General features: G+C 31.2%; 1 protein-coding gene and 1 long non-coding RNA gene across 3 annotated transcripts in view; both read left to right on the top strand.

Moving 5' to 3' along the window:
- The window catches only part of Trim9 (E3 ubiquitin-protein ligase Trim9), a 102,640-nt gene extending 82,475 nt beyond the window's left edge, over nt 1-20,165 (top strand). Inside the window, exons 5-9 of one of the 2 annotated variants that reach the window (XM_015316563.2) lie at nt 1,451-1,483; nt 9,169-9,341; nt 15,315-15,453; nt 17,270-17,500; nt 18,045-20,165. In XM_015316563.2, the coding sequence (XP_015172049.1) occupies nt 1,451-1,483; nt 9,169-9,341; nt 15,315-15,453; nt 17,270-17,500; nt 18,045-18,373 (905 nt within the window). In that variant the 3' untranslated portion in view covers nt 18,374-20,165. The remainder of the gene's footprint in view (nt 1-1,450; nt 1,484-9,168; nt 9,342-15,314; nt 15,454-17,269; nt 17,501-18,044) is intronic. The other variant, XM_015316564.2, reaches the window with a different exon arrangement.
- Nucleotides 20,166-21,937: 1,772 nt separating this feature from the next.
- LOC149030657 (uncharacterized) lies at nt 21,938-24,607 on the top strand. Its single transcript, XR_016178455.1, has 3 exons — nt 21,938-22,485; nt 23,089-23,170; nt 23,312-24,607. It is a non-coding gene; the product is annotated as an uncharacterized LOC149030657 (long non-coding RNA).
- Nucleotides 24,608-27,123: the final 2,516 nt, after the last annotated feature.

The following is a 27,123-nucleotide window of genomic DNA, read 5'->3' as shown; positions in this document are numbered from 1 at the left end:
TTTTTTTTTAGAAATAAACATTTTCTTGTTTATTAATCATAATGCTTATCAATTTTTTGTTTCTTACTATTATCTGATCGACGATGTTAATGAAAATTTTCAATGATTTATTTGCTTTTGATAAAGCTATGTAATATTCTAAAATACAGTTTCAGATAGTACACAAAAATGATCGTATCCTATTATGATAGGAGCTTGTAAGTTAAGGAAATTTAGTAATTAATGAGGAGTTAACAATGCTTGATTTATGGAGGAGCCACGAGATTTTTGCAACGTCACATCGATCGAACGTTATTAGAATACACGTTCTATTTACTCTTTTAATGATTAATTACGGTATCAAGGGCTCTGTAGAGTTATTTAGAAAATTCTTATTCATATTTTATTACGTGTTGATTTTCTTAATCTCGTTTTATCAATTATTACGATGTTGTATGTGTTAAATAATTTGAAAAAAATGTTCTCAAATGAAATTTGTATCGAATTTATATCTAAAACCTTATAGATATGTATTATTATTCATAATTTTCTCAGTTAGGATACGAACCGACAATCATCATCATTAACATTGCTCGTTAGTTCTCTGTACACGTGTAACTGTATTACCCACCAACGTAGAAACTTGGTCTGGTATCAATGACAGATTATTGGTGGATCCGTTTAATGAAATAGCTCGAATAATTCATGCACACCGCACGTACGGCTTTGACAAACGCTTTGTCCATAATTCCGCCTAATAGGAATATATTTTCCAACTTGGTTGATGCATCCGCTTGGATAATTAAACGGCTACTTTATTAAAGCGGTCGCACATAAATTCATCGTATCTACGACGAATCGTGCGTATTTGTAAATAATCATTTAGGCGACCAGGGGTGAGAGGGGGGTTGAGGTGGGTGCACAACGAATTCGGTGAGATTAATGAAATCGTCGGTTGAAATTTGAACAGGGATAGGTAATCATCAATTAATATTACGTTTTGCTGTCTATCAACTATCTCTTCGTTATCTTTTTTTCTAGTTTTATTTTCCCCAAACTTTTGTATAGATTAAATAGAAGAAGAATATTTTTCATCGGATGAGTTGACGTCTCATTAAAATTGACGTACATTCCGATAACAATGAACTCTCGTTGGCTCCTCAAAGTCTCTATAAGTTGTCTCGAGTCTTTAACATTATTTGTTAGACGTGTACACATGCCTGACGACGCAAAGTCGAAAACTAAGAACTTCCCAACTTGAATCACTATGCGATCGTAATTCCGTGTCTTCGTTGAATCGTAAATTTACTATAAAGCTGATCTTAGCTCATTTCTTCTTATCGAATTATACAAATTTCAACTATTTATTCATCCGAGTAGAAATTTTATAGACACGTAAATACGTTTTATATGTATTTTTCACATGATATACTTTTTATTAATAAAATTTCTTGTGCAATGTTGGACGCAGCTTCCGAAGGAGAAGAACGATATCCTACGACAGGTAAAGATATTATCATAAATTAATTATGAGTCTAATCTGTTATTTTATGTGAAACTATAAAATAATTACTTATATAAATTAAATGCAAAGGTTTATTTATAGAGAAAAAAAAGAAATGGAATACACAAGAAAAAACGACAATTATTCATACGAAAATTCGATATCAATTTGATACGAGTGATAAATACAGTTTTACTCCAGAGTAGGGAGATGTAATTGTCATAATTAACTTATCATGGTATCGTATTAACGTTCAAATACACATGATTTCAGAAATATTAAATTAAATTAATCAAAATGTTCGTAAATTTAATTAAAAATTAAAATTATAATAAAGTATCGTTTAGATTATTTTCATTTATATATATATATATATAGTATCTACTTAATAATTCTGATATAATATAATCTTGTTGTTTAATATATTTAAAAAAAAAAACAAAGTTAAATATTAAAAAACTAACTAACTATTCGATTGTTCATCTCAGTTTTTATCTCAGACTTTATTGATAAATAAAAATGATTCAACAACAACAAAATGAAACTTCCTTAGAAGCCCTAGCCTAGTACTTATATAATAATCTTTTAGGAAAATGTATTGGTGACATCGCCTCGACGTTCGATAGTTCCTTCGGTCGATTTCGTCGAAGGAGAAGAGACTCCTTTAATAATTTGGCGTCGCCTCGGGGATACGATAGGCCCCAACCAAAACGAACGAACCGTTCTCTAAAACGTTTGAAAAGCGGATTAATTAGGCACCGGGGCTTCGACGACAACGACAACGACAACGACAACGACAACTACAACGACACGACGACAACGACGACGACGGTAGCTACAGGCTTAACGATCTTAGGGCCTTAAATCGTTACGAAGACACCCTTCTTCAAAGATGTCTTTTTACTCTTTTCAACAATCTATCTTCTATTCTTGTCTCTCGTATTATCTACCAACCTTATCATCATCAGCTTCCTTTCCTCCTACTACAAGTCTTATATCGAAGAAGGTTTCGTTTGGTACTTCATCGACGTCGATCGGCTCTAATTAACGAAGCACTACTACGTGCGTGGGTCTGTCTCGCCTAATTATAATCGAGACTTTCTGGGCTGATTATTTTTTTACTTCTTTTCTCTTCTCTCCTTTTTTTTCTTACTTTTGTATCAAATCATTAGGTGTCGCGCCTAACGTGTAATTAAAATAATTAGATTATAATTAATATTACCGATCGAGTGTAACGAAGCATGAATATATATATATATTTTTTTTAGCATGTAGAAAGTTTCGTTAATATTAGATAAAGATAATATTTTTGAGAAGGGTAAGGGTATGGAAGCATTCGATCGAAATTCTTTAATAAACGAATACTTTGTAATATTTAATATTTGTCCGATTATTTTCAAAAATTAATTTTTACAATTCCACGTTTCTCGTACCACTCGTTTTCCTTTTTCTCATATTTAAATGGGGAAACATATAAATCGAGGTTTTTAAATATGTATTTATAATTAAGAGGATTTCATTTTTAGTAAAATGCGTGCCGAGAGTATGCATTTTGTTTCGTTGGGAAAGCGGATAATAACCGATTTCACTGAATACGCATAACACAATCGGATCGAAAAATGAAGGGGAAATGGGGATTTGATTAAAAACGATTTAAAATCTTTACAAATTTCTATCGCGTTGTACTTTCTTCTATATATATATATATTTTTTTTTTACAAATATTACTTTTTTGTTTATATTATTTTTAAAAAGATTAAAGAGAAACGATTTCATTAAGTTTTTTTCTTTCTTTTTTCCAACCTGTATTCTACTACTTTTTACGTTTTATTTATCTTCTACATCAAAGTGTTCTCGACGAAGTCCTCCATCCACTCAAAATCGTTAAGTGTTATTCAAAAGTTTATCCATCGAGAGTAGTTTATTCATTAAGGAAAGTCGAAACGAATTCTCCGTTAGATTCCCAATTCCACGTTAGACTTCGAGAGAGTTTTGTTTACGTTGTCTGTGCTAATTTTCAAATTCATTTTATGCAATTAAAAAAAAAAGAAACAGACTAACCGAGAAATGAAGTTCATTCTCGATCGTAAATCTACTCGAAGTTTATCCATTTAACCGAGAAAATAATTCCTACTCTCTATCTCTCTTTCTTGTCGGAGAAGTATCGATTAGACGAATGAACAAAAAAAAAAAAAGAAGAGAGAGGGTAGCAAAACGAGGGATGGAATACGTGGTGCGTATGGTACGTGGTTATCGCACGATCTCGAATACGAGTGCACATTTACCGAAATTGTGAACGACGTGACTCTAACGGATGTATACGCAATATTAAAAATTAAATTATCGTGAAACAATGAGTGAAAGAGAGAAAAAGAGAGAGAGAGAGAGAGAGAGAAGATACGAACAAGACCATTTTCGCAATATTCATTTTGCTAGCTTATAACGATGATCGTATGGTAACATTTATGGTTGCAAATACGAACCGATCCTATATATACGCATAATGAAAACAAACCATTTTATCATTACGTTCATTTGTTTGCTATCTAATTGCTAACTCCAAGGATACTTTGCATTTCGGTTTCTTTTGTTCAAAAAATAGATCACAATTTAACGTACCTAACGTGTTTACTTATTGATCATCAATTTCTATTAATTTTTTTTTTTAATACTTCTTTTTTTTTTGTAGAAATCTCTTTACGATTTTATTCGTTCATTTATATCGATTATTATTATTATTATTATTTTTTATTTAACACGTTGCCGCACACTTTTAATTTGACGATCGTGCTTAGAAATACGAAGATCGGACGGCTATAGCCGTCATTTGCGGCAACGTGTTAAAATGAATTTTATTTCTCACAACTACTGTTAATTGAAATCATATTTACTTACGCGTATAATTTTCAAAAATATTAATTCTAATGAGAATGTTTATTAACAGGTTCCATGCCAAACCCTTTTTACTTGACTTGTCATTCAGACCATTTAATTTTGCTTTAACAAAATCAATCATTACATGTAATTATTAATTACTGTAAATATAACAATTAAACAAACTTGTGTGCTTTGTTCTATACTGCATTTTGTATAATGCATCAATATTTTAATAGAAATATTCTATTACAGAATTAAATTTGTTATACACATATATTTTTAGTTCATTAAATAAATGTCTAATGATAAGTGTATCACCGGTGGTACACGTGACACAGAACGTGTTAATAAATGAAATTAGTTGTTTTTACATTAATAAAAAGAAAATATGTTAAATTGTTATCTTTGCAATCATTAAATATAAAATTATTTCAGATAGCAATAATTATTGATTTACTTCATATATTTTAATATTATATTTATATATTTATATTTTCTTTTCCTTCCATTCACATTTGCAGATATTTATTTAATATTTTGATCAATCTGTAAAACAATAACGGCGTGGTTTGATTTCAAAAGATTAAAGAACAAGAAATAATAAAACAGTGAAAGATGAAAAAAATTGAATCGTACAATCTGACTATCGAGATTTCGTTTTTTCCCCGTCGCTTTCGCGTGAATCCACTTTAATACTCGTTTGTAGGTAGAAAATAGGATTATCACGACTGGTCAGTAACAGTAACGATGAGAACAGAATACCGTAGTTACGAGTAAAAGGGGTAGAAAGGAAAGAAAGAAAGAGGGGATTTGATAGGAGGATGAAAAGAAAACGCATGTATTATTAAACGTCTGACTAACTACCACGTTGTAGAATTTTATTTCCTTTATTACATTTTTAGCTACCGATGGATTCATTTAAAAAGATTCAAAAAAAAAACAAACAAAGACGTATTATTCAATTTGCTTCATAAATCTTTCGATTATTTATTTATAATCTTTAGTAAACCAAAATCTTAATATGTCTAAATTTTATGTGTTTTATTTAATTCATTTATGTTGTATTACTTTTATTTATATTATAATGCCATAAAATGGCATTTATCGAAAAACCACGAATAAAATGTATATAAATATTTTATTATACATTTTATAATACTATATATAATTTCTTTTAATTAATCACGAAAAACATAAGATTAGGTTATAGAAAGATCTTACAAATAAAGAAAAGCATAACCCTTATGTAAGGTTATATTTATCGAAAATAGGAGAAAAAATTTTTAACGCTACCATCGTTTTTTTTCTCAATGCCTGTACTTTTTCTTTTTTGTCAATTCTTATTTTTTGTGTGTTCTTTTATTCTCTGCTTTGCCCTCTTTCCTCTTTCCCTTTTTCTCGTTTACCTTTTTCATTCTCTTAAATTTTCTCTCCCTTTCTATCTCTCTCTTTCTCTTTATTTTGTACTTTCTTCTTTTTCTTGTTTTTTTAAGAAGAAACATTGATCTTCTCTCGCTAGGTATCGGTTATCGATATAGTATCACTAGTAGGGTTCGCGATAAATTACGTTGATACGGGCGTAAAACTTTTGCCGTTTCGATTCTTCGACATTTCGACTTACTTTCTTTGGGTATACTAGCATAGTAAATATTCCTACCTTTGAAAAGAAATACCTGTCGTGTTGTTGTAGAACCGTTCCATTAAAACCTATCCTTTGTTCTCAGCGTTTTTCGTTTTCATTTCTCTAACATTTCTTTGAACCTTAACTATGTGCATGATACGATACCGTAAACCAATTACGAGATTGTTCTTTGTTTCGTAATGTATCATGAAGTAGAAAATGAAATAAATTTTCATTTTAATTGTAGATTTACATTCTTTGTTAAGTAAAAAAAGAATCTAAACAAATGATTTATCTTTTTAAAAAAAAAAAAAATTTCACGAATATTTTACAACAAACATAAAAATCTTAGGTATTTGGTTAGCATGAATAAACTATATTTAAAATAAAAACAAAAAATTAAAAAATAACTGTAAAATATTTTCCAACAGGATTTTTCTCTGAACATTCCTCAATATTTCATGTGAAAATATTTACGAAAAAAAATGGTAAAAATTGTAGATAATATTTCTACGAAAATTGTTAATTTACTAACGTTGTAAATACATTATATGATTATTAAGAATTCGTATTGCATTTAATATTGGATACTATTCGAAGTGGCAGCATTATCGATAGGTTGACGAGTCGATTGTGAAAATCAGCTTTCCATTCATATTCCTGGCCCTTCTTCTCCCATGATTTCTCTTCTCTGAATTTTCGGTGGTTTCTGTGGCCGATTGTACACGATCGATTATCTCTGATTACCCCTTCCTCTTTCCAACATACCCTTTCGTTTCGACCTTCCTCCCCAAAACGAGTTTGTCCGTCGTAAAATCCGTACTACCGACAAAATCCGGGCTCAGTAGTAATACGGACGATATAGTCGGACAGCCGCAGCAGTGAAAAAAGAATTTACAATCCGAGTTTGGCGCTCAATCGAAAATCGACATCGGCTTACGAGCTTTTACGCTACGTGATAAGCCACCTCCACTAACACACGTTATTTCTCTATTTTTTCTACATTTTCCTAGATTATTTCCAATACTGGTCATTTTTAAGAAATTCATCGATTACTTTTAGAACAACAAAGCTATTTTTTCGCTTTATGTTTTGTACGTGTTCATGCATTCGGATATAGTGATGCATAATTAATATGTACATATAAATTATGTACTTTTATCATTTATTTTTTTCCTAGTATGGTATGATATTAACGAATATCCAAATTATGGCTTTTTACTGATATCATTATCACATTTAATATCAATTAAATATTTTTCATTGTTAAGTTCACTGGTACTATTCACATAATAAATCAACTAATTCCGTAGAATCGTTTTTATTAGATTATTTATTAATTAACAATCCTCAGATATTATCGTTTTATCTATTAAAGATTAAATTCGATTTTTTAGATTCTTCATTGAATATTTATTAGTTAAACAAAATTAAAGCTATTAGCATATATATTTATATATATATATATATATATAGAAACGTTGATTTACCCTATTCCTTTATAAAGCGAAACATATTAGTCTATGATGCGTGCTACACGCTAAGAACAACCTGTGTACGTGTGTGTACATACGTATAATCCACAACTGTTCCATTTGTCTGGTTTCATAACATAACGTAACAACAAGACCTTTACACTTGAAGTAGAACATAATAGTTTTTCTCATCAGGGATAGATTAACGTCATAGATTAATTCATTTTAGTAAGATTAATTTGCTGTTAATTGTAATCTCTAATCGATATTATCAAAGATTTTCCTTTAAATCTGTATATTGAATATATATGTACTAAAATTAAAAACCTACATCATTTTTTTTATCTAAGATAAATTGCTAATGATCATTATTAACAATATTCAAAAATCTAAGGAAACAAAATGCTTTTGGGTTTATTTGTTACAAAAATACGAATTATTAAAGAAATAAAACAATAAATGTTGACCAACAGTTTAGTCATTTAAATCAAAATCAATGAAATGTCTATTTTTAGACTATCAGTCAATAAACATTGACAATATAAAGCGTATTAATCGGTGGCTTTAAAGAATTTATTCAAATTACATTTCTTAATATTTAAAGTAAATTTTTATCTCATTTTTATATATACGTTCATTTTCCCTCAAATGTCGTCATATTTTATTCGAAACGAATTAAAAAATTTGAAAAATAATTTCATCTTTTAAATTACAAAAAAAAATTGTTAATATTAAAAATTCGTAGCGTCATTACGAATATACGTAATGCAAGTAGAACGAATGGAAATATAAATGAAATAAATGAAAAATTAAAAGGATAGACAGAGAGAAAGAGGGGAAAAAAGAGTGATAGAGAAAGAATGATACAGAGAAGATTGATCAAGAATTCATATAGCAAGTAAATGCATTTAAAACATTGAGTTAACTCTGAGAATCGCTTTAATCCGACAGACGTTCGCACGAACGTACTCGACGTCGTTTTCACGATGCAGAACGAATCCATTTTCTCTGTGGCAACGATTGTCGTTGACCACTGACCCGTTTCTACCTTTTATTTCGTCTCTCTCTTTTACTCATTCACGTATACAAGACCGGTATTTTACCTCCTTCTCTCTCTTCTTCCATTTGCTTCTCGATCGAATCGATACAACCCACAAATTCGAAACGGTCGAGCAAAAGCGAACACGAAGTCGGTTAGTGGCCAAACCTTTTCTCTCTCTCTCTCTCTCTCTCTCTCTTTTCTCTTTCTCTCTCTTCATTGAAGTTACCAAAACGGTATTGAAATAACTTTACGAGAAACCACGATACAGTACATGTCGAGAAAATAAATAGTTTCTGGACTTATTAATGACTATCAATCTTTACCTGTGAAAATATTCAGCAATGTTTTTTCTCTCCTACTTTTCGAAAACTTGAATAACTCTATTTTTATTAGAAATTAATTAACAGAATTGAAAATTTAACCACTGGTGTTCAACAATCCGTTTAATTTTAATCTTACATATATAAATATTTCATCTATCGAAAAAATAAAAGATTTAAACGTATTGACTGAATAAAAATAAAAGAAATAAAGAAATTAGAATGTTAGGATTGGCCTGCATTTGCTAATATTTTTCGGCGAGATTATTTTTATAAAATTTATTGTTAAACGAATTACCATATATTATCAGCATCCAAGAGTATTAATGATCGAAAATGTTCATTTTTAGCACCTGGAGCACCATTACTAATTCCGGAAGAATGCAGTGCCGAGAATAACAGCGTTACTGTTGCTTGGCAGCCACCTCCTGGACATGGGGTCATGGGTTGTGCTGGTCAAAGAGGTCCAGCCATCGAAGGTTACCTTCTCGAACTTGACGATGGCTGTGGAGGAGAGTTTAGGGTGAGTATACCACTATTACAGCTACTACCATTGCCATCATCTACTCTCTGATCCCCATGAGACGTCTTACTGTCTTCCTATCGTTTTCAAACTTCTCTCTCTCTCTCTCTCATTCTCTCTCACTTCGATCTCAAAGTTCTCCAGACGAGCCTTGAAGTAGCTACGTGACTAAAACTCATCGATCACGCTCTATCGAAAAAAAGTAAAAATAAAGGGAAGAAAAGTATCGTATTGAGATACATCTTTATATCGAACATCTCGGTTAGGATTTTATAGGAAAAAAAAAAAAGAAATACAGTTATTTTGAAATAAAAAATTATTAGAAGAAAGAATTCTAGTTTTTATTGGTTTTGATTAAATATATTTTTGAGTATATCTAGTTGTATTGAGTATTGATTGGAAATAAGTGGAATTAATATTCTATAAGACCATGAATTAAGTGAATTCGAAAGTTCGTGACCGATTTTTTTTACATATTGTTCATAGAATTATATATTGCATGCTATCAATCGAGGCGTAATATAAATTGCATGATATTAAATAAGGATAGATATTCGGTTGTCATTTTTGTACAAAAGATGTGTGTTTTATTTAAATTTTTTCATTGTAATAACAAAATTTTAAAACAAAATGAGCACAAGGTGTATTTATGACATGTCATGCATTATAAATTTTAAAAGAATTCTAAGTTGAAAAATTCTGAATGTTTATCAGGAGACCGTTCCAGTTTCAAACTGTCAAAATATGTTTTGTGAAGTTTAGATAAGGCGATTTCTATATCGACAACGAGCCATCTTTTGGTCGATTTTCTGCCATTGATGATGGCATTGTGAACAATATAAAACATTATGAATAAGAATGCCAACCAATGAGATTGCTGATAGACTCGGTATTGATAGATCGACCACATTTCGACATTTAAATAAAATTAAATTACAAATCTGACACAAACTTTTGCACTTAGGCTAATAAAATAACTGATTAATTCTAAGATTTTATCCATATATTTATTTTTTTTTTTGTTTTTTTTTTTTCAATTGTGTGCCACGAAATTAATAAACACAAAATTGATACGTGCTACATAAAAATTATATTTACATTTGTATGATATACAAAAGTGAGTTGAAAAGTTTGGAACCTTAATACAAAAAAAGAAAAACACTTACTTTTATTAATTAATAAAATAAAAGTAAGTTTTACCAAGAAAGAAATTGTTTTTGTAATGTATTAGACTCAAAGCTTTTCAGTCCACCCGCGTAATTACAGAAGTGAAAATTATAGTATTAATTTAACAAAGGAAAAAACTACGCTTATGAAAGAATAATTGTTAACAACCGAATGCTTATTATGTAATTAAATTAATAATTAATTATAATTAATCACACATTGCTTGTTACGAGTTAATCATAAATTATTTTCGATTGAAGTAATAGTCATAATTATCGATACATATGGTTTATTGTTTAATAATTATAATATATCACTATACTAACTGATAGATTGTTTATAAATTTTCTAGTGTAACATTTGGGGAATTCGGCGATAATAATAGGCGTCGCTTGTGCGATCGATCGGTCACGATCGTACTTCTATATTTCAATTCAAGTTCAATATTAACTCGTACATAATTGGAAGATAATTGAACAGCAGTTGGTGGCGAAGGCGAGAGAGGACACGGGCAGAATCGTTGTTTGTTTCGCTCGTATTTCGAATTTAACAGCGAAATTCATCGGAGGGCGTGCTCGTTTCGACGTAATAATTAACGTGTTCGACGTTAATTACAATATACCTCGTTATTTGCCTAACAAGATTTCTACCAACTTTGGCGTACCAGGGAAAAGTTACGAATTAAATTCTTAACTTTTCACGCGTGAATTATCAAAGAGGACGTTGGCGAGAGTACGGACGCGGAAAACTTTTACCTTCACCTGGACTAATTACAAAAAAAAAAAAAAAAAAGAAAAGAAATAGACAACACAAAAGAAAGAAAGAAAAGAAAATGATATAGATAAATCTAATATTAGAACAAGGGACGACAAGATATAAAACTAAAGAGAAAGATTGAGTGAAGAATGTGACGAAGAAAAGTGTAGATTTAAAATTTATCGATTACTTTCTCGTCTACTATTATTTAAATACCAATGCTATAATAGAAGAATAAAATGAAAAAAAAATAACAGATTAAGAAGAAAGGGAAAAAAATAAATGAAAATATTATGGTGAAGGAAGAGAAAAATTGGACAAATGAAAGTAAGCTTAAAATTGATCGATTGTTTTCGATTAATGTTATTAAATGATAAATCTAATACAAGCGTAGCGGAAGAAGGAAAGAAGAAGAAGAAGAAGAAGATAAAGATAAAGAATAAGAAAAATAAGGAAAGAAGGAAATAGATGTGGGAGGCTTTCCTACGAACTAACTTTTATTTACTACCCACTTAATGGCTTTTAATACTTCCTGATCTCACCGAGACTCTCTCGCGCATTAACCCGAAGTCGAGTCTTCCGGCCAATACTAAAAGTACGTGCCTGAACTATGTCGAGCACGACATCACTATCGATTTCAAGTACATACCTCTTTTCATCCTTTTCTTTCTCCTCTTATTCTCTTTTCTCCTTCCGCATTTGAGATTAATTATATCGCTCGTTTTATGTAATACATAAACTCAATTTAATCTCAATCTCACTTTAAGGAATCAATAATCCTCTTCCGTTTCTCGTAACAGTCATATTCCGGAAAAAAAGATCTTATTTATATTGCATTTCTTCGGTAAAATAATAATTATGAATATCAGATCGAGATATCGATCATAAACGAATATTACCTGTTTTTTTTGTTTCTTTTTCTCTCCCGATTCTTTTTGCTCGTTTATCTTGTGCTTTTTTTATTTTTCATTGTTGTGATTCTTTTAAGTAAAAAGCTCTTCTTAAGTAACCTGTTGCAAGATTCAGATGCTAATCGACAAAATTATCACGAAGGAAATTCTAGAAATTATTTGACGTCTTCCGTTTGGCAGACTTGAGTAATATTAAAGTCGAGACAAGAATTCGATAGTGTGATACTTCTTGCTCCAGAAGCCGGAATGAATATCGATGAAATGCTATCGATTACGAATTTTGCCCTTTACTTTTCCGTCCTTTGCCAATCTTTTAATTTATATTCCAAGAAATTTGAAAAAAAGAAATCTTTTTTAAATAGAAAGACGCATTACCAAAAAATTAGTTTCATTAATACGTATATCTTCTTGTATTTATTATTTAAATTATAAATTATATTATACTTAAATTATAATAAGTTAAAAAAATATAATTAAATATATGAATTATATTTAAATTATAATTATATACAATATTATATTATACATATCAAAGATAGATGGAATTATATAAAATAATTCTCGCGGACTTACCCGATTTTTTACTTTACCGTCAAACGTAAATATTTTGACTTAATTAAATTAAATCATTAAATATAAAATGTCTATTTTCAAATTTAAAATAAGTGAAATAATCAAACGTTTCATGCTTAAAGATCTAGTACAAGTCATATAAAAATGTGTATGTGCACAAGAGTATAAAATATCTGTATTTGAGATCAATTGAGTGACAGTTGGTCGAGAATATGGAAGATTCAAGCGTTATTTGGTTGTGTGGGTGTGTGCATGATGAAGATATATACATGGATCGATACTTAAAGTGAGATGCAAAGTTGTATCCCGATTTACGTGATTTTCGTCAGTTCCACCTATCGTGTAACTTCAAACTCGAAAAAAACCACCTAAATATTTTCTTCGTTTCCTACAATATAATAAATATTTTTTACTAATAATATTAACCCTTTGACATACAATGACGTCTAGGAGACGTAATATAACAATTTTAAAATAAAATATTGTGTATGTGTGTTTTTAAGCTTCCACATAATTGTTTAGTTAGGTTAAATTAAATACTATTTTTCGGACGCATCAAATACCGTTTTATTTGTATAAGAAGTTCATCCTTTGAAATGAGAAATAATCTTATTTTTAATGTAAAACAAATTCTAAACATTTAATGACATGTATGAAAATTTGATGAACGGTTGCAAATAGAAAAAAGAAAGAAGAAAATAAAACAACTTTTTCCTCAAGGTCTTATCTCAAGCTCCAGCCAAATTACAAAATATATAAATATATTCATAACTTGCAAAAGATAAAGAAAAACTATTGAAAAAAAAAGATAAAAGAGGCATCGATTGAAGGATAATAAGATTTAGGAGGTGGCCTTTTTCTCGAACGGTAACGTCTTCTTGCTCGAATGAATCAAAAGAACTTGTCAGAAAGCTCGTTTGTTCGTTGACACGGAAAAATAAATAGGTGTTCTTTTTCGTTTCACGAATCAGATAAGAAAGATAGAAAGAGAGAAAGAGAGATCCTTTTTACGGAACAGAACTTTCCTTTTACGATGCTTCCCGCGAATCCTAACGAAAAAGCAACAACGATCCGAAACTCAATTTCGTCGGCTTATCCGCCGATTCCACGACCTTCTTCCATCTTTCTTTCTCACATACTCGCTCACTCATTCACTCATACATATATACATGCATTCATATATATATATACACAGAGCAGAAAATTCAGAGTGTCGCGTAAAATTCTGTTGAAAATCTTCTCGTTCGAGACGTTGGAATTCTTTCTTAGCTTGACGACGAATATCTTCAAGATAAAGAAGAGAACGGGTTGGAAGAAACGAGAATAAAAAAAGGAAATGGGGTAAGAAGACTGGTCGTCGATGAAGAAAAAGAAAAAGAAAAGAAGAAAAAGCTAAAGAAATAGGAAAAGTAAGAGTAGAAATAGAAGTAGAAGAAGAAGAAGAAGAAGAAGAAAGTGGAAAGCGAGAAACCGTGAGAAAAGAGAGAGATCGTGACGAGAAACGAGCTTGATTTAAATATTAAAAGCGAGACGATCGCGATGCCGTAGACGCGAAGAAGTCTCGAAGGAAAAGGTATAAGAACGAAGAAAAGGGGTGGAAATGAGAGGGCAGGAAAGAAGTAGAGATGGGTGAGAAAAGAGAATTGAGAAGGTGAAGCTAGGAGAAAGATTTATACGCGCGATATTGCTTTGCTACGCTAACGAGCACCACGATATAATGGCCCAAGCGACGCGTTATTAATCAGAGCGCAAAAATGTAAGCTTTCTATCGTTTACAAACCATTCCAAGATCCGTCCTAATACGATACTGGAGGCGCTAATTATCTCACTCATATCAGTTATATCATCGAAAGCTATAGCTAGCTTACTAATCACGAGTAGGTGATTAGTGATCGACTTTTATTCTTCTCCCAAATCGAAATTTCTTTTGTGAAATCTTGATCAAACAAAAGAATCATTTTATTCCTTTTTTTATCTCGTGTACGTAATGTTCGTAAAATATATATTCAGGTTTTCAATAAGTATAATATATATTTAACCCTTTAAGTGCTATAGACGCATATATGCTTAAAAATTATCAGAGTGGTATATCGATCCATATACGTGTTTGTTAATATTAATATAGAATATAATGTAATGTTTATATTAATTAATTAAATTATATTTAGAAAGAAAAACTTTAATTTATTAAATATAATCTATTATTAGAATCTGGTTAATAATAAACTATTCCGTTCTTACAAAACATTTTAGGTAAAAGTATTCAGCACTCAAAGGGTTCAAATACCCTTTTATATATCTTCACATGCATATTATTCTTTATAATAAAAGAAAAAACTTAAATAAGTATTTTTGTTAAAAATTTCAATTATTTGCATTTAACGAATGAATAGGATTAATATTAAAATATTCTTTCATATATTTGTTATTTATATTAAGATAACAAAACTTTATTCACGTTTCCGGTAATCCTTTTATCTCTATTCTCATTTCCTTTTTTAGCGGAAATAGTAGAGATTTCCGTTTCTTGTTAATGCTAACCGCATGAATATTTCGAAATGCGCAGGAGGTGTATTGCGGACGAGAGACCATCTGTACCGTCGACGGGCTACACTTCAACTCGCTGTACAACGCCAGGGTTAGGGCATTCAACAGTGCCGGAGAGGGCGAATACTCTGAGCTGATCGGCCTTCAGACCGCGGAGGGTGAGCTCGTATAACCAACTTGTTCTTTCTATCTTTCTTTTTCTCGTTCTGTTCGACCACTTCCTACTACCTCCGCTATCCACCACCACCATCACCACCACCTCCCTTCTAGAATTTTTTTCATCTTTTTTACCTTCCTCTACGTGGCAAGGATTCGAGTGGAAAATCGACGTTGGTATCGAGTGGAAGATGAACGATTGAAACTGGCAGCTCGGACTGACGTATTTTCAACGAGTAGATCAAATGATCGGAGAGAGGCCACGCATTGCCGATGACAGATCCGATATTAATCTGTCGTTTATGTCTACGCTTCTACGCGCGAAAACGGAGTCATGTGTTTGTTTTTCTCATTTCCCCTCCTCTCTCTCTCTCTCTCTCTCTCTCTCTCTTTTTCATTATATCTTGCATCTTTTTGAAGAGAATTTTTGTTTATTGTTTCACAATGGCAAAGCTCTTTCTCATAGTACTCAGGATTAGAGTTATAATAATTTTTCTTCAGATTAGAATTGCTCTTTTAATTTATATTATTTATTATTACAGTGTATAGAATATTTATTTGTGGGGTTCAAACAGAGAGAAATAAAACTGAAAATGATAGAATATAATTTATTAAATTATGATGATGTTGAGCGGTATTTACAAAAGGTTTACAAAAAAGTGGCGTAGTTACAAAAATACAGAATACAAAAGAGTTATGAATATAAGACCGACTGACTGACTGACTGACTGACTGACTAATAAACTGATAAACTGGCCGATAAAATATGCAGAGACGAATGTAACAGATTTAATGTATAATTATTGAACTGAGAACTAAGGACTAAGGAACCGATACAGACAAACAGATATACAGACTGATACAGATTAAGAACTGATAGATTAAGGCATTCTGATTGACTTAAGACTCTCACATATTTATATCATAAAAGAGTTACACACCCCTTTGGAGAGGGAAGGAGATTATGAATATTATCGACCAATAGCAGAAGGATCCTCCCCTCATAGTCAACCGATGGATATAGCTTTTGTTTTTGATAAAGATCGTAGTGAAATCATGCATAAAGGAACTTCGTTTTTTTTTAAACAACGGAATATCGTTTCCTCCCAATCTCCGAGTGGAGTTTCCTTTCACTAAAGATCGATAGCGTAATCAAACAGGAAATAAAATAAATGAAGAACTAAATATCAATTTTATCGTCTACGATAACGTATTTAAACAGGAAATAAAATAAAGAAAGAACTACATATTAATTTTATCGTCTACTTATTGTTTAATTTTCGATTTGAAATTGAAATCGAATTTCTTATATTATGGATGTATAGTATTGAGAAAAGGAGAAAGAGAAAGAGTGTTAGAGAGGGAGAATGAGAGGGAGAATGAGAGAAAGGGTATTTGTGTGATTGGAATAATACCGCAAGAGCTACCCGTATGTGTAGTGCTCTTTATACTTAACAAACAGAAGTGTTAGCATAATGCTGCATGAGAATTACTAGCCCTCTTTAGAATAATAGATTTTAACGTGCTTAGAATATACCTGTATGCGGGTTTGTTGAAAACAAGCATTTAAGTATACGAGCTGATAATAACAACGGGTGTCTTTTAAATTTATCAAACGATTTATCGTTTAAATAAAACTTCAAAATTATTTTACATTTAATTAAAAATTTACTATTAAAAATTCAAGAAAAATTTAGATGAAATAAAATTTATTTCAAAATAGAAAGAATTTTATTTCAAAATATTATCTGTAAAAAAGAACTGTTAAAAAAAGAAATAATAGTAAGATCGAAGGATAATAAAAATTCATTGAAACAGTTGCGTGGTTCTCGTGGGCTACTGGTGCTACTGGGATACCGCAGGAAGTTTCTATTTCCGAGGACGCAATGAGTGCTTCCTGCGAAGGTTACGAACATCGTGTGGTCCTCTCTAGCGTTGGATTTTCTAGAGGCATACATTACTGGGAGTTGACCATCGATCGATATCACAGTGATACCGATCCTGCTTTTGGCATCGCTAGAGCTGACGTCGTACGTGATCAAATGCTCGGTAAGCTCATTTTTTCAACATTATTCCTAAGTATAGTATTCTTTTTTTATATGAAATCGAATTAATTCTGTAAATTGTTTTTTTGTTTTTCAAAGAAAACTATATTTTTGCAAACACTCGTAATAATTTATTTGTCTGACATCGTTTATATAGAAGTTTGATATTTTGCTACAGTATATTATTTACGTAATCAATAAAAATCATTATTATTTTTATTAGATTCCAAACATTAATCATTTAAAACCGACTAAATCATATTAAACGTTAACTACATTAAAAGTTCGCAATAAATAAAATTTTGTACTAATCTTCATCTTTAAACGTTTACATCTTTGTTCTATTGATCAGAACGTATGATCCTTGAATCACTCAAACTGTCCATTGGAATCGTTATATTTCGAATCTTCAATCAGACAGCAAACATTTAATCGAACTCACTGAGTATATATACATACATAAAACATGATCAACGATCGATACTACCTGATCAACAACTGATTTGAAATCCCACACACACAAGAGCATCGATTTGTGGTGTTCACAGGAAAAGACGACAAGGGCTGGAGCATGTACATAGACCGACAACGATCCTGGTTCATGCATGGTGGTGGTCACGCTCAGAGAACGGAGGGTGGTGTACAACAAGGCTCGACCGTAGGTGTTCTCTTGGACCTGGAGACTACACACACATTACGTTTCTTTGTGAACGATCAAGCCCAGGGCGGTGTGGCTTTCCGTGATCTCTATGGTGTCTTCTATCCAGCTGTCAGTCTCAATCGTGGGGTCACAGTCACTTTACATACTGCATTGGACGTACCTCGACACTTGCTTGCATCTCACGACGATTACCTTGGCGACATGGTTCAGAGATAGGGGTACCTAAACGTCCTGAAGAAAAGCTTGTTCCAAGAAATGGCTTCGACCGTTTCTTACAGCACCTTCGAGCGTGGCTCCAAGGATTCGGAGGGTTCTGCACAGGTCCAAATGCTCGAGAGTATCATCGAAGAAAGCTTTTGCGAGGCTAACTGTGGCTGATAAACCGACAGAATTCCTCAGAGGGTTCAACTTCACTCGCAATGTCATTTCTCTCAAAGTAGAGAAATCGATTTTTACGAAAAACTTTTTCGATGTGTTCTTACTAGATCGATGTTCTCTCATCTTTTCTCCCACCCTTTTTCTTCTTCTATCTTTTCTTCCTTCATTTTTTATACCGAGTACGTGCGCTAGATTTTCTTTCGATGAATCAAATATGGTAAGAGGGAGAAAGAAAAGAAAAGAAAAATAAAGCGCCGAACTTTTATCTTCTGGACCTGGGAGTACAGGCGAAATAACGGTATTGTTTCTTTTTTTTTGAGTTTTTTCTTTTTTTTTTTTGTTCGAGATTCTCGAATATACGAGTTGATTCGTCGTTTCGAATTTATTAATCGCGAAACGTTCGACGATTTTTTTTTCATCCGGGTCCTAACCTTATCCATATCGAGGCGATTTATAAATGTAATGGTATGTGTAGACGTTTAAGCTCCATAAAAATATATGATAGAACGTACTTCGAAAGAAAAGAGAAAGAGGAATAGCAAAAGCTTTCTCAGCTTACGAATAGAGACACGAGTTATACGTTTTCTAGTCTCCCTATAGGATTCACATCGTCCCTGCCTCATCGTTGCATTATTGTTGTCATTTTTAAAGAAACGATATATCGTTCATTTGTAAAATTGATGAAAGATCTACCATGATTCGCTAAGCCATGGAATTATCTGATAAAGAAACAAGAAAAAAAAAGGTTTCGACTCGACTTCAACCTTTTATCACTTTAAAGCTACCCTCTCGATTTCGAATAAAAATCAGGAACGAAGAGAATTACGTTTAGAGTATAAAACAATCGATCGTGCTTTTTTAACTCGTTTTTAATAATACGTTGAGTATCGTAAATGATGATTGTCTAATTGATTTTCAGACATTTTCAAAAAAAAAAAAAAAGTAATAGTAACAAGAACAAAATGCATTTAATATGAAAAAGACGAGAATGCATTTTTCCGTGTTTTTATTTTCGAACAGAAAATATAAAAAAAATATATAATTAGATGCAGATACATATCTATATATATATATATTTATATAAAATCAATACGGCATTCAACGTATTAATATTATTTATTAAATGTTTTTGATATAAAAAAAAAAAAACGTTTAAAATCGGTAATTAAAAAAAGATAACAAATATTCTACGAATCGAAGTATCAAGAAATTTGATAAAAAAAGGAAATCATATAAAAAATCCAAAACAAACTCTACATTTACTGAGATATCCTTTAATCTCAATCTCGTGTTATCTCCTCTTCCCGTATATCCTTTTTTTATCAATTTTGTATATCAATGTCTAGGGACATAGGTATAAGATTCGTATCGATCACGGAATTCGAACGTCGAGTGATTTTTCAAGAGAAGAATTCATCCGTGTTCCATGCGTCTTCGATAAGGGAGCATTGTATATAAAATGTATATAGAGAAACATCGATTGTATCACCGATGAAAATAAAAATAAATAAATAAATGAATAAATAAAAAATAATAATAAAAATAATTGCCAATTGTAACGTTTACGACTGTATTCGACCAATAAAATGCAGAAAAACAGGAAATAAAGAGAATAAAAATAAAATATAAATGTGAGAAACTGATGATAAAAAAAGAAAGAAAGAAAAAAAGAGAAAAATAGATAGATAGATGAAAAGCATTTCAGTGCGAACACGAACATTTGCTCGAATATATATGCATCATGTTTCCAACCTTATCTTACTTCTCAGATTCTTCTCTCTTTCTTTTTTCAACCCCTTTGCGAAGCCCTAAGTCGGTTCTCGAACCCTTCCTAAAAGTTCTTGCCATCGGTTTCAGCGACGACGGCTGTTACACTTGGTGGTCTGTACGGAGTGAGAAGGATAAAGAAACAGAGAGAAAGAGAGAGAGAGAGAAGTTTCCTTTTCGATGATATCACAGCTGCTCGCAAAATCCTATGCCTCGAAGTCTTCGTTCAAGAATGAAAGAAGGAGAAAGAGAAATAGAAAGAGAGAGAGAGAGAGAGATGATTTATGATGAACGGTCCGCTTTTACTGAGTGCAATTAGTCCAAACATGCCTCACTTTCTTAACGATACTGAATCTTTCTTTATTTTCTTTTTCTATCTATTTCTCTTCGTCTCTCTCTCTCTCTCTCTCTATTTTTCTTTATTTCTACGAACTTCTCTTTTATAGAAATATCAAGTTTATTGACTAAAGAATTTCATGTTAAAAAAGAGCGAAAGGCAGAATTTACATTATTTTGCATGCTTACGCAAAACAAGGATCTCAGAAATATTACAAAAGTTGCATAATTTTTGATAAATATGGACATTCACAGTGGAATAAGATACAATGTTTGAGGAATAAAAATAGAACATTAAAACGTAAGTATTACCATTAAGAAGTAATTAGAGCATTTTTATTAAATTCACCCTATTTATTGATTTAATCAATAAGCAATATCAGAATTTTCAATATTTATTGTTTAAATATAAACAATGTTAGTATTTTTTCTTAAATATTTTGACATTATTTCATAATTATAAAGTAATAAAAATTCTGATATTGATCAATGCAATAATTTATAATAAAAAAAGAATAATTTTCATTGATTCAATGCACTTATTCCATAAACAAATTATCGAAGAATGATTTTGAATTGCTATATAATCTCAACATAAATGATCAGTATATCTAAACATAGCAACAAACATTATATAAGTAGAAATATAAAAAAAAGAAACAAAAGAGAAAAATATTCAGAGTATATTCAAACGATAACAAAGTAAGTAGCAAGTCAGGTAGAACATTGGTTAGTTCCGATTCAAAACTGGCCTCGTCTACATCATAAATCGTTTTCCGATTGAAAGCACCAATTTTACTCTTCGGTAAACGTCACATTTTGCATTTTAAATCAATAAAAGTACTTATTTCTTCGTTTACAATATCGATGTCGTAGCAGAAACGTGTTGAAATCTACAAACATATGGAATTTTTGAGAAAAAACAAAAATCATTGCCAGATGAACGAATATGTCGCTTCAAACGGGTAACGTTATAGAACTTCGGAAAGAGTATGTATTCCTTTTTACGATCAATTATTTGATTTTTCAAACAAAACAATATTATTTGATCAAAACGTTAATTGATATCAACAACATATACGAGATAAATGATCTCGTTTACGGAAGATCGAAGATAATCGAACCTAACTGAAAGACGCGATTTGACGTAGGACAAGAGATTATTCTGCAGCAGGGGTAGCACATCGCATTATATACATAAGCCGTATGCATATACATATGCATGTATTTATGTATATACGTACGTATATATATATATATATACTAATAAATATATATGTACGTACTTCGTGCCATCTACTCTGTACATATAGGTGAATGTGTAATGACGCGTGGACGTCAAGCGACAATGTTACGCGCGTGATTTACGTCGAGAACGTTCGCTTGACTTGCCATATACGAGACCAGGCATGTTTAACTTAAAAGTGTGTTGATTAAACTCGATAGCCCGTATTAAAGAAAATATCAAATAATATCGTATTTAACAAAATTCGAATCTTTTAAATTATAGAATTATTTTATAGGATTTTAATAAATAATTAGAATACTAAAATGTTATCCAAAAGAAAGAAAACAAATAAAGTAGGGAAGAAAAAGAAAAAAAAATATCATGTGGGCAGATCACACGTGTTAGAAGTGAAACCTTCGAAAAACGAAGTTTCAAGAGATTGAAACGAATGCAGAATATCAGGTGTAGGATAATTGTAGGGTTGTTTTTTAAAAAATATTATTATTATAATATTGTTATCACTTTCAAAAATTATTTTACGTTTTATTAACATATAACACATAACATATTAGACAGTAAGCAAGTTCTCAATTCGAAGAAATGAGACAAGTTGCTTCTGGTAATTAAAAAATGTATGATAACTGAACACCTCTCGGCATGCAAGAAATGCACAAACGCCTTCCGTCGAACTCTTTAAAACTTCCCTAATATCTTCTTTCTGTAGATTTTCACGAAACTGGCGTTTCCGAAAAGTAGTCAGGTTTTTTCCGAAAAGTAGTGAGGTTTTTTCCGAAAAGTAGTGAAAAGTAGTCTTGAGTTGAATTTGTCAGCTGCTTCTAATGTATTCTATAGTGCTCTCTAGCTCTTTTTCTCTGATGTATCTGATAATCATTTTTTTTTTTAATGAAATATTGCAGCAAATAAAATACTATATTCTATCTATTTCCTAATTATTAATTTTAATATGTGCGAACTAAAGAACTTATATTCATTTTTCATTAAAAAAAAAATAGAAATATTTTTAAATAGAAAAGGAATGATACATTTGTTAAAAGAACAAATTTGACCACGCACCTTCTTTCTTTATTTCGACCTTCGGTTCGTTTGTACCTTATTTTTTTGTTATACCTTCGTTCTTATCTCTTTTTATTCTTCTACCCTTCTATCGCTCCTACCAACAAACAGTTTAAGTATCGTAATAATATGTGTCAATTCTTCGTAGTATGGAGATGCACACAAACACACACATATACAACCAGGAGCGATTACTACGAAGCAGATCATAAAGAGGAGACCGAGAATAGGTAAAACTGTATAGCTATATTCCGTCTCATTCTATCGCAGGCTAAATCCTATATGTTTGGCTCTTTTTCTCTCATTATTTAGTATAGCAGCCGTTTCATAGCTCTGTTTCCTGACCGACTGTGTTTCATTTTTTTTTTCAGATCACTCCCTATTCTAAAGAAGTTTTCACTTCAAAAAAAGACTTAAAAATTTTGTTTTATATCATCAAAGGAGATAATTAAGATATAGAAAATAAATTCTCGAGTAATGAATTTAATTCAACGATCATAGACAAGCTCGACTCGATATCGATTGAAAAACGTCATGAATCGAGAACAGCTATTCCATAGGGATATTCGTAAGATGAAATACGCTCTTGACGATGCTCCAAGTAGAATTTATGATCGTCGATATTGCCGAGAGCTTAAAAGCACTGGATCGGTGGTATAGGAACGTCGAGGATCCGTTGCGTTTCCGCTTCTTTGCCTTCGAAAGGAGTACCGAGAAAAAACGGCAAATAGAGATGGAAAGGGAGAAGGAGAGAAAAAAGAGGGGATTGGAAAGGGATGAGGAGGGAGGCGTAGAACATCTGTTAAAACGTCATAAATCGTTTCGTGGCTTCTTTCGCGATTTTCACGTAGTAATAGTTCGAATTGCGATGAGTGGTAAGTTGAAAGGCGGACAAGAAAAAGATGAGGATGAATTGAATAAAGATGGACGATGCGCTGGACGAGAAATTCAATCCTCACCAATACCATCGCGTCTTCCACCCATCGCGACTTCTTATTTACCCTTAGGGCATGAGATTAAGCGAATGGGCTTTTTCGGTACTCGCGAGTGCTTCTCGAAGCGTAAAGCAGCCTGCAGGAGGGTCGTCTGATCGTATCGTCGTACGTGCCACCCCAATTGACAAGTCCATTAAAAAGAAGGACGAAAAGCAGAGGAAATGAACGAAGAAAAAAAAAGATGCCAAGATGCCGGAGAAAGCACACGTTCTATTGCTTTCTCTTTCTTTCTTCCTGTTAAGAAAATGAGACTACCGTTTGCTTTTAGGGCAGTACGCTTGAATTCATTGCGGCTAAGTAAGCTAGAATAATGTTGTTTAACGTTCACTTTGATCAAGTTAAGATGAAAGTAATTGAAACTAGAAATTATAAAATGTTATCTGTATATTAATACTTTATTGTATAAATATAGGATTTTTTTTCTAATTAAAATACGATTCGATTTTTAAATCCATATTTTGATCAAAAGTTGTTTAGAAATTCCAATAATTTTTCATTACATGATATTCGAGCTTTATATATTGCTCTACGAAGTATACGTATTGATTAAAATTAGATACATATATTCCCTAACATACATACAGCTCTACCTTCTCTTTTAGTAGGAGATTCTAAAAATTTTAATTGAAGTATAACTCTATTTTTTAATCTATATTTAGATAAAAAGATGTTTTAAAAAAGCATAGATATTTTTTATTATGTGGATGAAGATTTATTGATGGTATATATTGATGAGAATTAAATAAAGATCTATATATATATATATATAATATATATCTTAAAGTCTCTACATTTTTATCCAGATAAGTTATTAAACATTTTATGAACAAAAAGTTCTTATTAGATGTTTTATAGGTCGTTCACTTTAAGCTTGCATGGAAGCTTTTATTAAAAGCATGCTGATATCATTTTGGTCGATGTTGAAAGAGAGTATATAACAAAAATGAGCGATTCCATCATCCGAGCAAGTTTATCGACGTTGATGACTTCGATATTCTGTGAGAATGTCAAGGCATTAAAAGTGGAACTATTACACGATCATAAAACCTGCTTTTTAACGAGCACAAGGAAACGATATTGATTTTCAAACATTAGAAAAAGACCAATAAATTGAATGGAATTTATTTTTATATATTAATTATTATTTACTTTGTATTATTTATCTACTAATAATTATCTAATGAAATGTATCCTACAGAATTATATTAATAATTAACACAAATTAAATAACATGTTTTAACAACTAATTCTATAAGAGATAAACATCAAACTAACATAATCTTTTTTAATTCAAGAAAGCAGTTTCTTTAGGTTCAAAATAAAAAAAACTTTATTTTCATTCCTTCGCATCAACAAAAATTCTCGAATGGTTTGCAATTTTTGAAAGGTTCGCTTAAACGTTTGCCTCATCGATAAAAAATTTTGGTTAAAAATTTTAATTTCAATATTACATCAAAGTTTCCTTAAATAATTTAGATCCTCGAATGCGGTGAAAGTTTCTCGAATGCATTGCATCCCTAAGGCTAGAAGTACGGATTTCAAGTTCGTCCGGGAAATCCTTCGCGTTAGAGCTAGCGACTAATTTGTTGGTAAACAATGTTCATTACGCGCAACGCTTAAAGCCAGGCTTAAGCATAGTTCCACAGGAATTAGCAAAGATGGCCGGCAGAGAGAGTGGATTGTATGCCGGCTTCCAATTTTACGACGACAGGGAATTAAAAGAACTAATTTATTTTTTTTACTTTCAACTTTTGTTTCGTAAGAAAAAAAAAAAAAAAAAAACAAAAAAAAAACATTTCCTTTATTCTTTTATAATTAAACACGTTCGACTTGGAAAATTATAAATAATATTTGAATGTTGTAGACAAATATAAAACACATTAATATATGTACATATATTTATATATGTACACAGTCAACAAGTATATCATTTATATAAGGATTAGTAAAAATTATTTTCTACCTTTAAAAGAGAAACGGTTTAAAGAGATTCACTCTTTACAATTTTAATACTATACCTGTTATATTATTATCGTGAATACGAAGCTATAGAATTTTTTTAATTGAGTACGTATTTAATGAATCCCGTCAACATATAAACAAATAAACTTCTTGAATTTGAATTATGTGTACAATTACGAATTGCAAAATGACGAAATGAATAAAATGAAAGGATAAAAATATTAAGATACTTTTTTCGTATAAAATAAATAGATTCTCGTGTCGTCAAAAAATGGTAGTCGTTTTGTTCGTAATAGAAATAAAAAAAAAAAAAGTATACTCTCGCGTTAATAATCTAATACATTATCCGAGCGAATAAAAAAGTTTTTAGTATCCTATACAGCAGGGGCTAGGATTCATAAAATTTCGAGTGGACTAGAACGAAGCATTTTTCTCTTTTTTTCTCTTTCTCTTTCTCTCTCTCTCCCTCTCTTTACTCTCTCTCTCTTTCACTCTCTTCGTCCAAAGTAGAACAGCATTAACTTTTGAAGCTCGTACAGTAGCCGTGGAGAATGCATGTCATGGTGTTAGATGTTCGCTCCACCCTATTAGGGGCACTTCGTTAGTGTTATTAGTACTCGACAGTGTTCGTAGTCTTCCTTTTTCATGCTTGACTTTATCCTCTTCAACCATATCAATTCTAAGTTAGTTTCATCGGAAGTATGTTCGTGAAGCACTCTCAAAACATAAGTTTATTAAAAATTTTACTATTAATAAGTAGACGTTCTTGTTAAATTATCAGCCTTGGCTTTCGTTCTTTTATAATAAATATAAAATATTAAAAAAAATATAATATAAATAGGATTGAAAAAACTAAAGAGTAAAATAAAATTCACCCTATCAAGATAGGTCAAAAGAATTAATCATAATTTTCAAAATTTCCATTAATTAAAATAAACATCTTGCAGGATTTTTTGTATCGTCTATGGTAAATATAAAAAATTAAAAAGTGTTTTTAACAGGTAAATTTCAAACGCGTGGTGCTACAGCGAAAGGATATTACTATTAGAATAGGCTAAAATTGTTCTCAGCAACTACCGTCGTTTGTATTTAAATCGTGAACATGCGGACCGATTACGATTACGTGCTCTCCGTTTGGATAAGCATTCGGAAGGCCAAACGATTAAACTAAACTCTCCTCTTCGTACAGTCTCGTCCGGTCGACCCCGAAACCCTTTTCACATGCA

Source organism: Polistes dominula, unplaced genomic scaffold (assembly GCF_049000335.1).
Source record: "Polistes dominula isolate Pdom_NZ unplaced genomic scaffold, Pdom_raw_medaka contig_77, whole genome shotgun sequence".
NCBI classification, from domain to species: Eukaryota; Metazoa; Arthropoda; class Insecta; order Hymenoptera; family Vespidae; genus Polistes; species Polistes dominula.
Note: the sequence above shows the minus strand (reverse complement) of the source record. Positions and strands in the feature narration are given on the sequence as shown.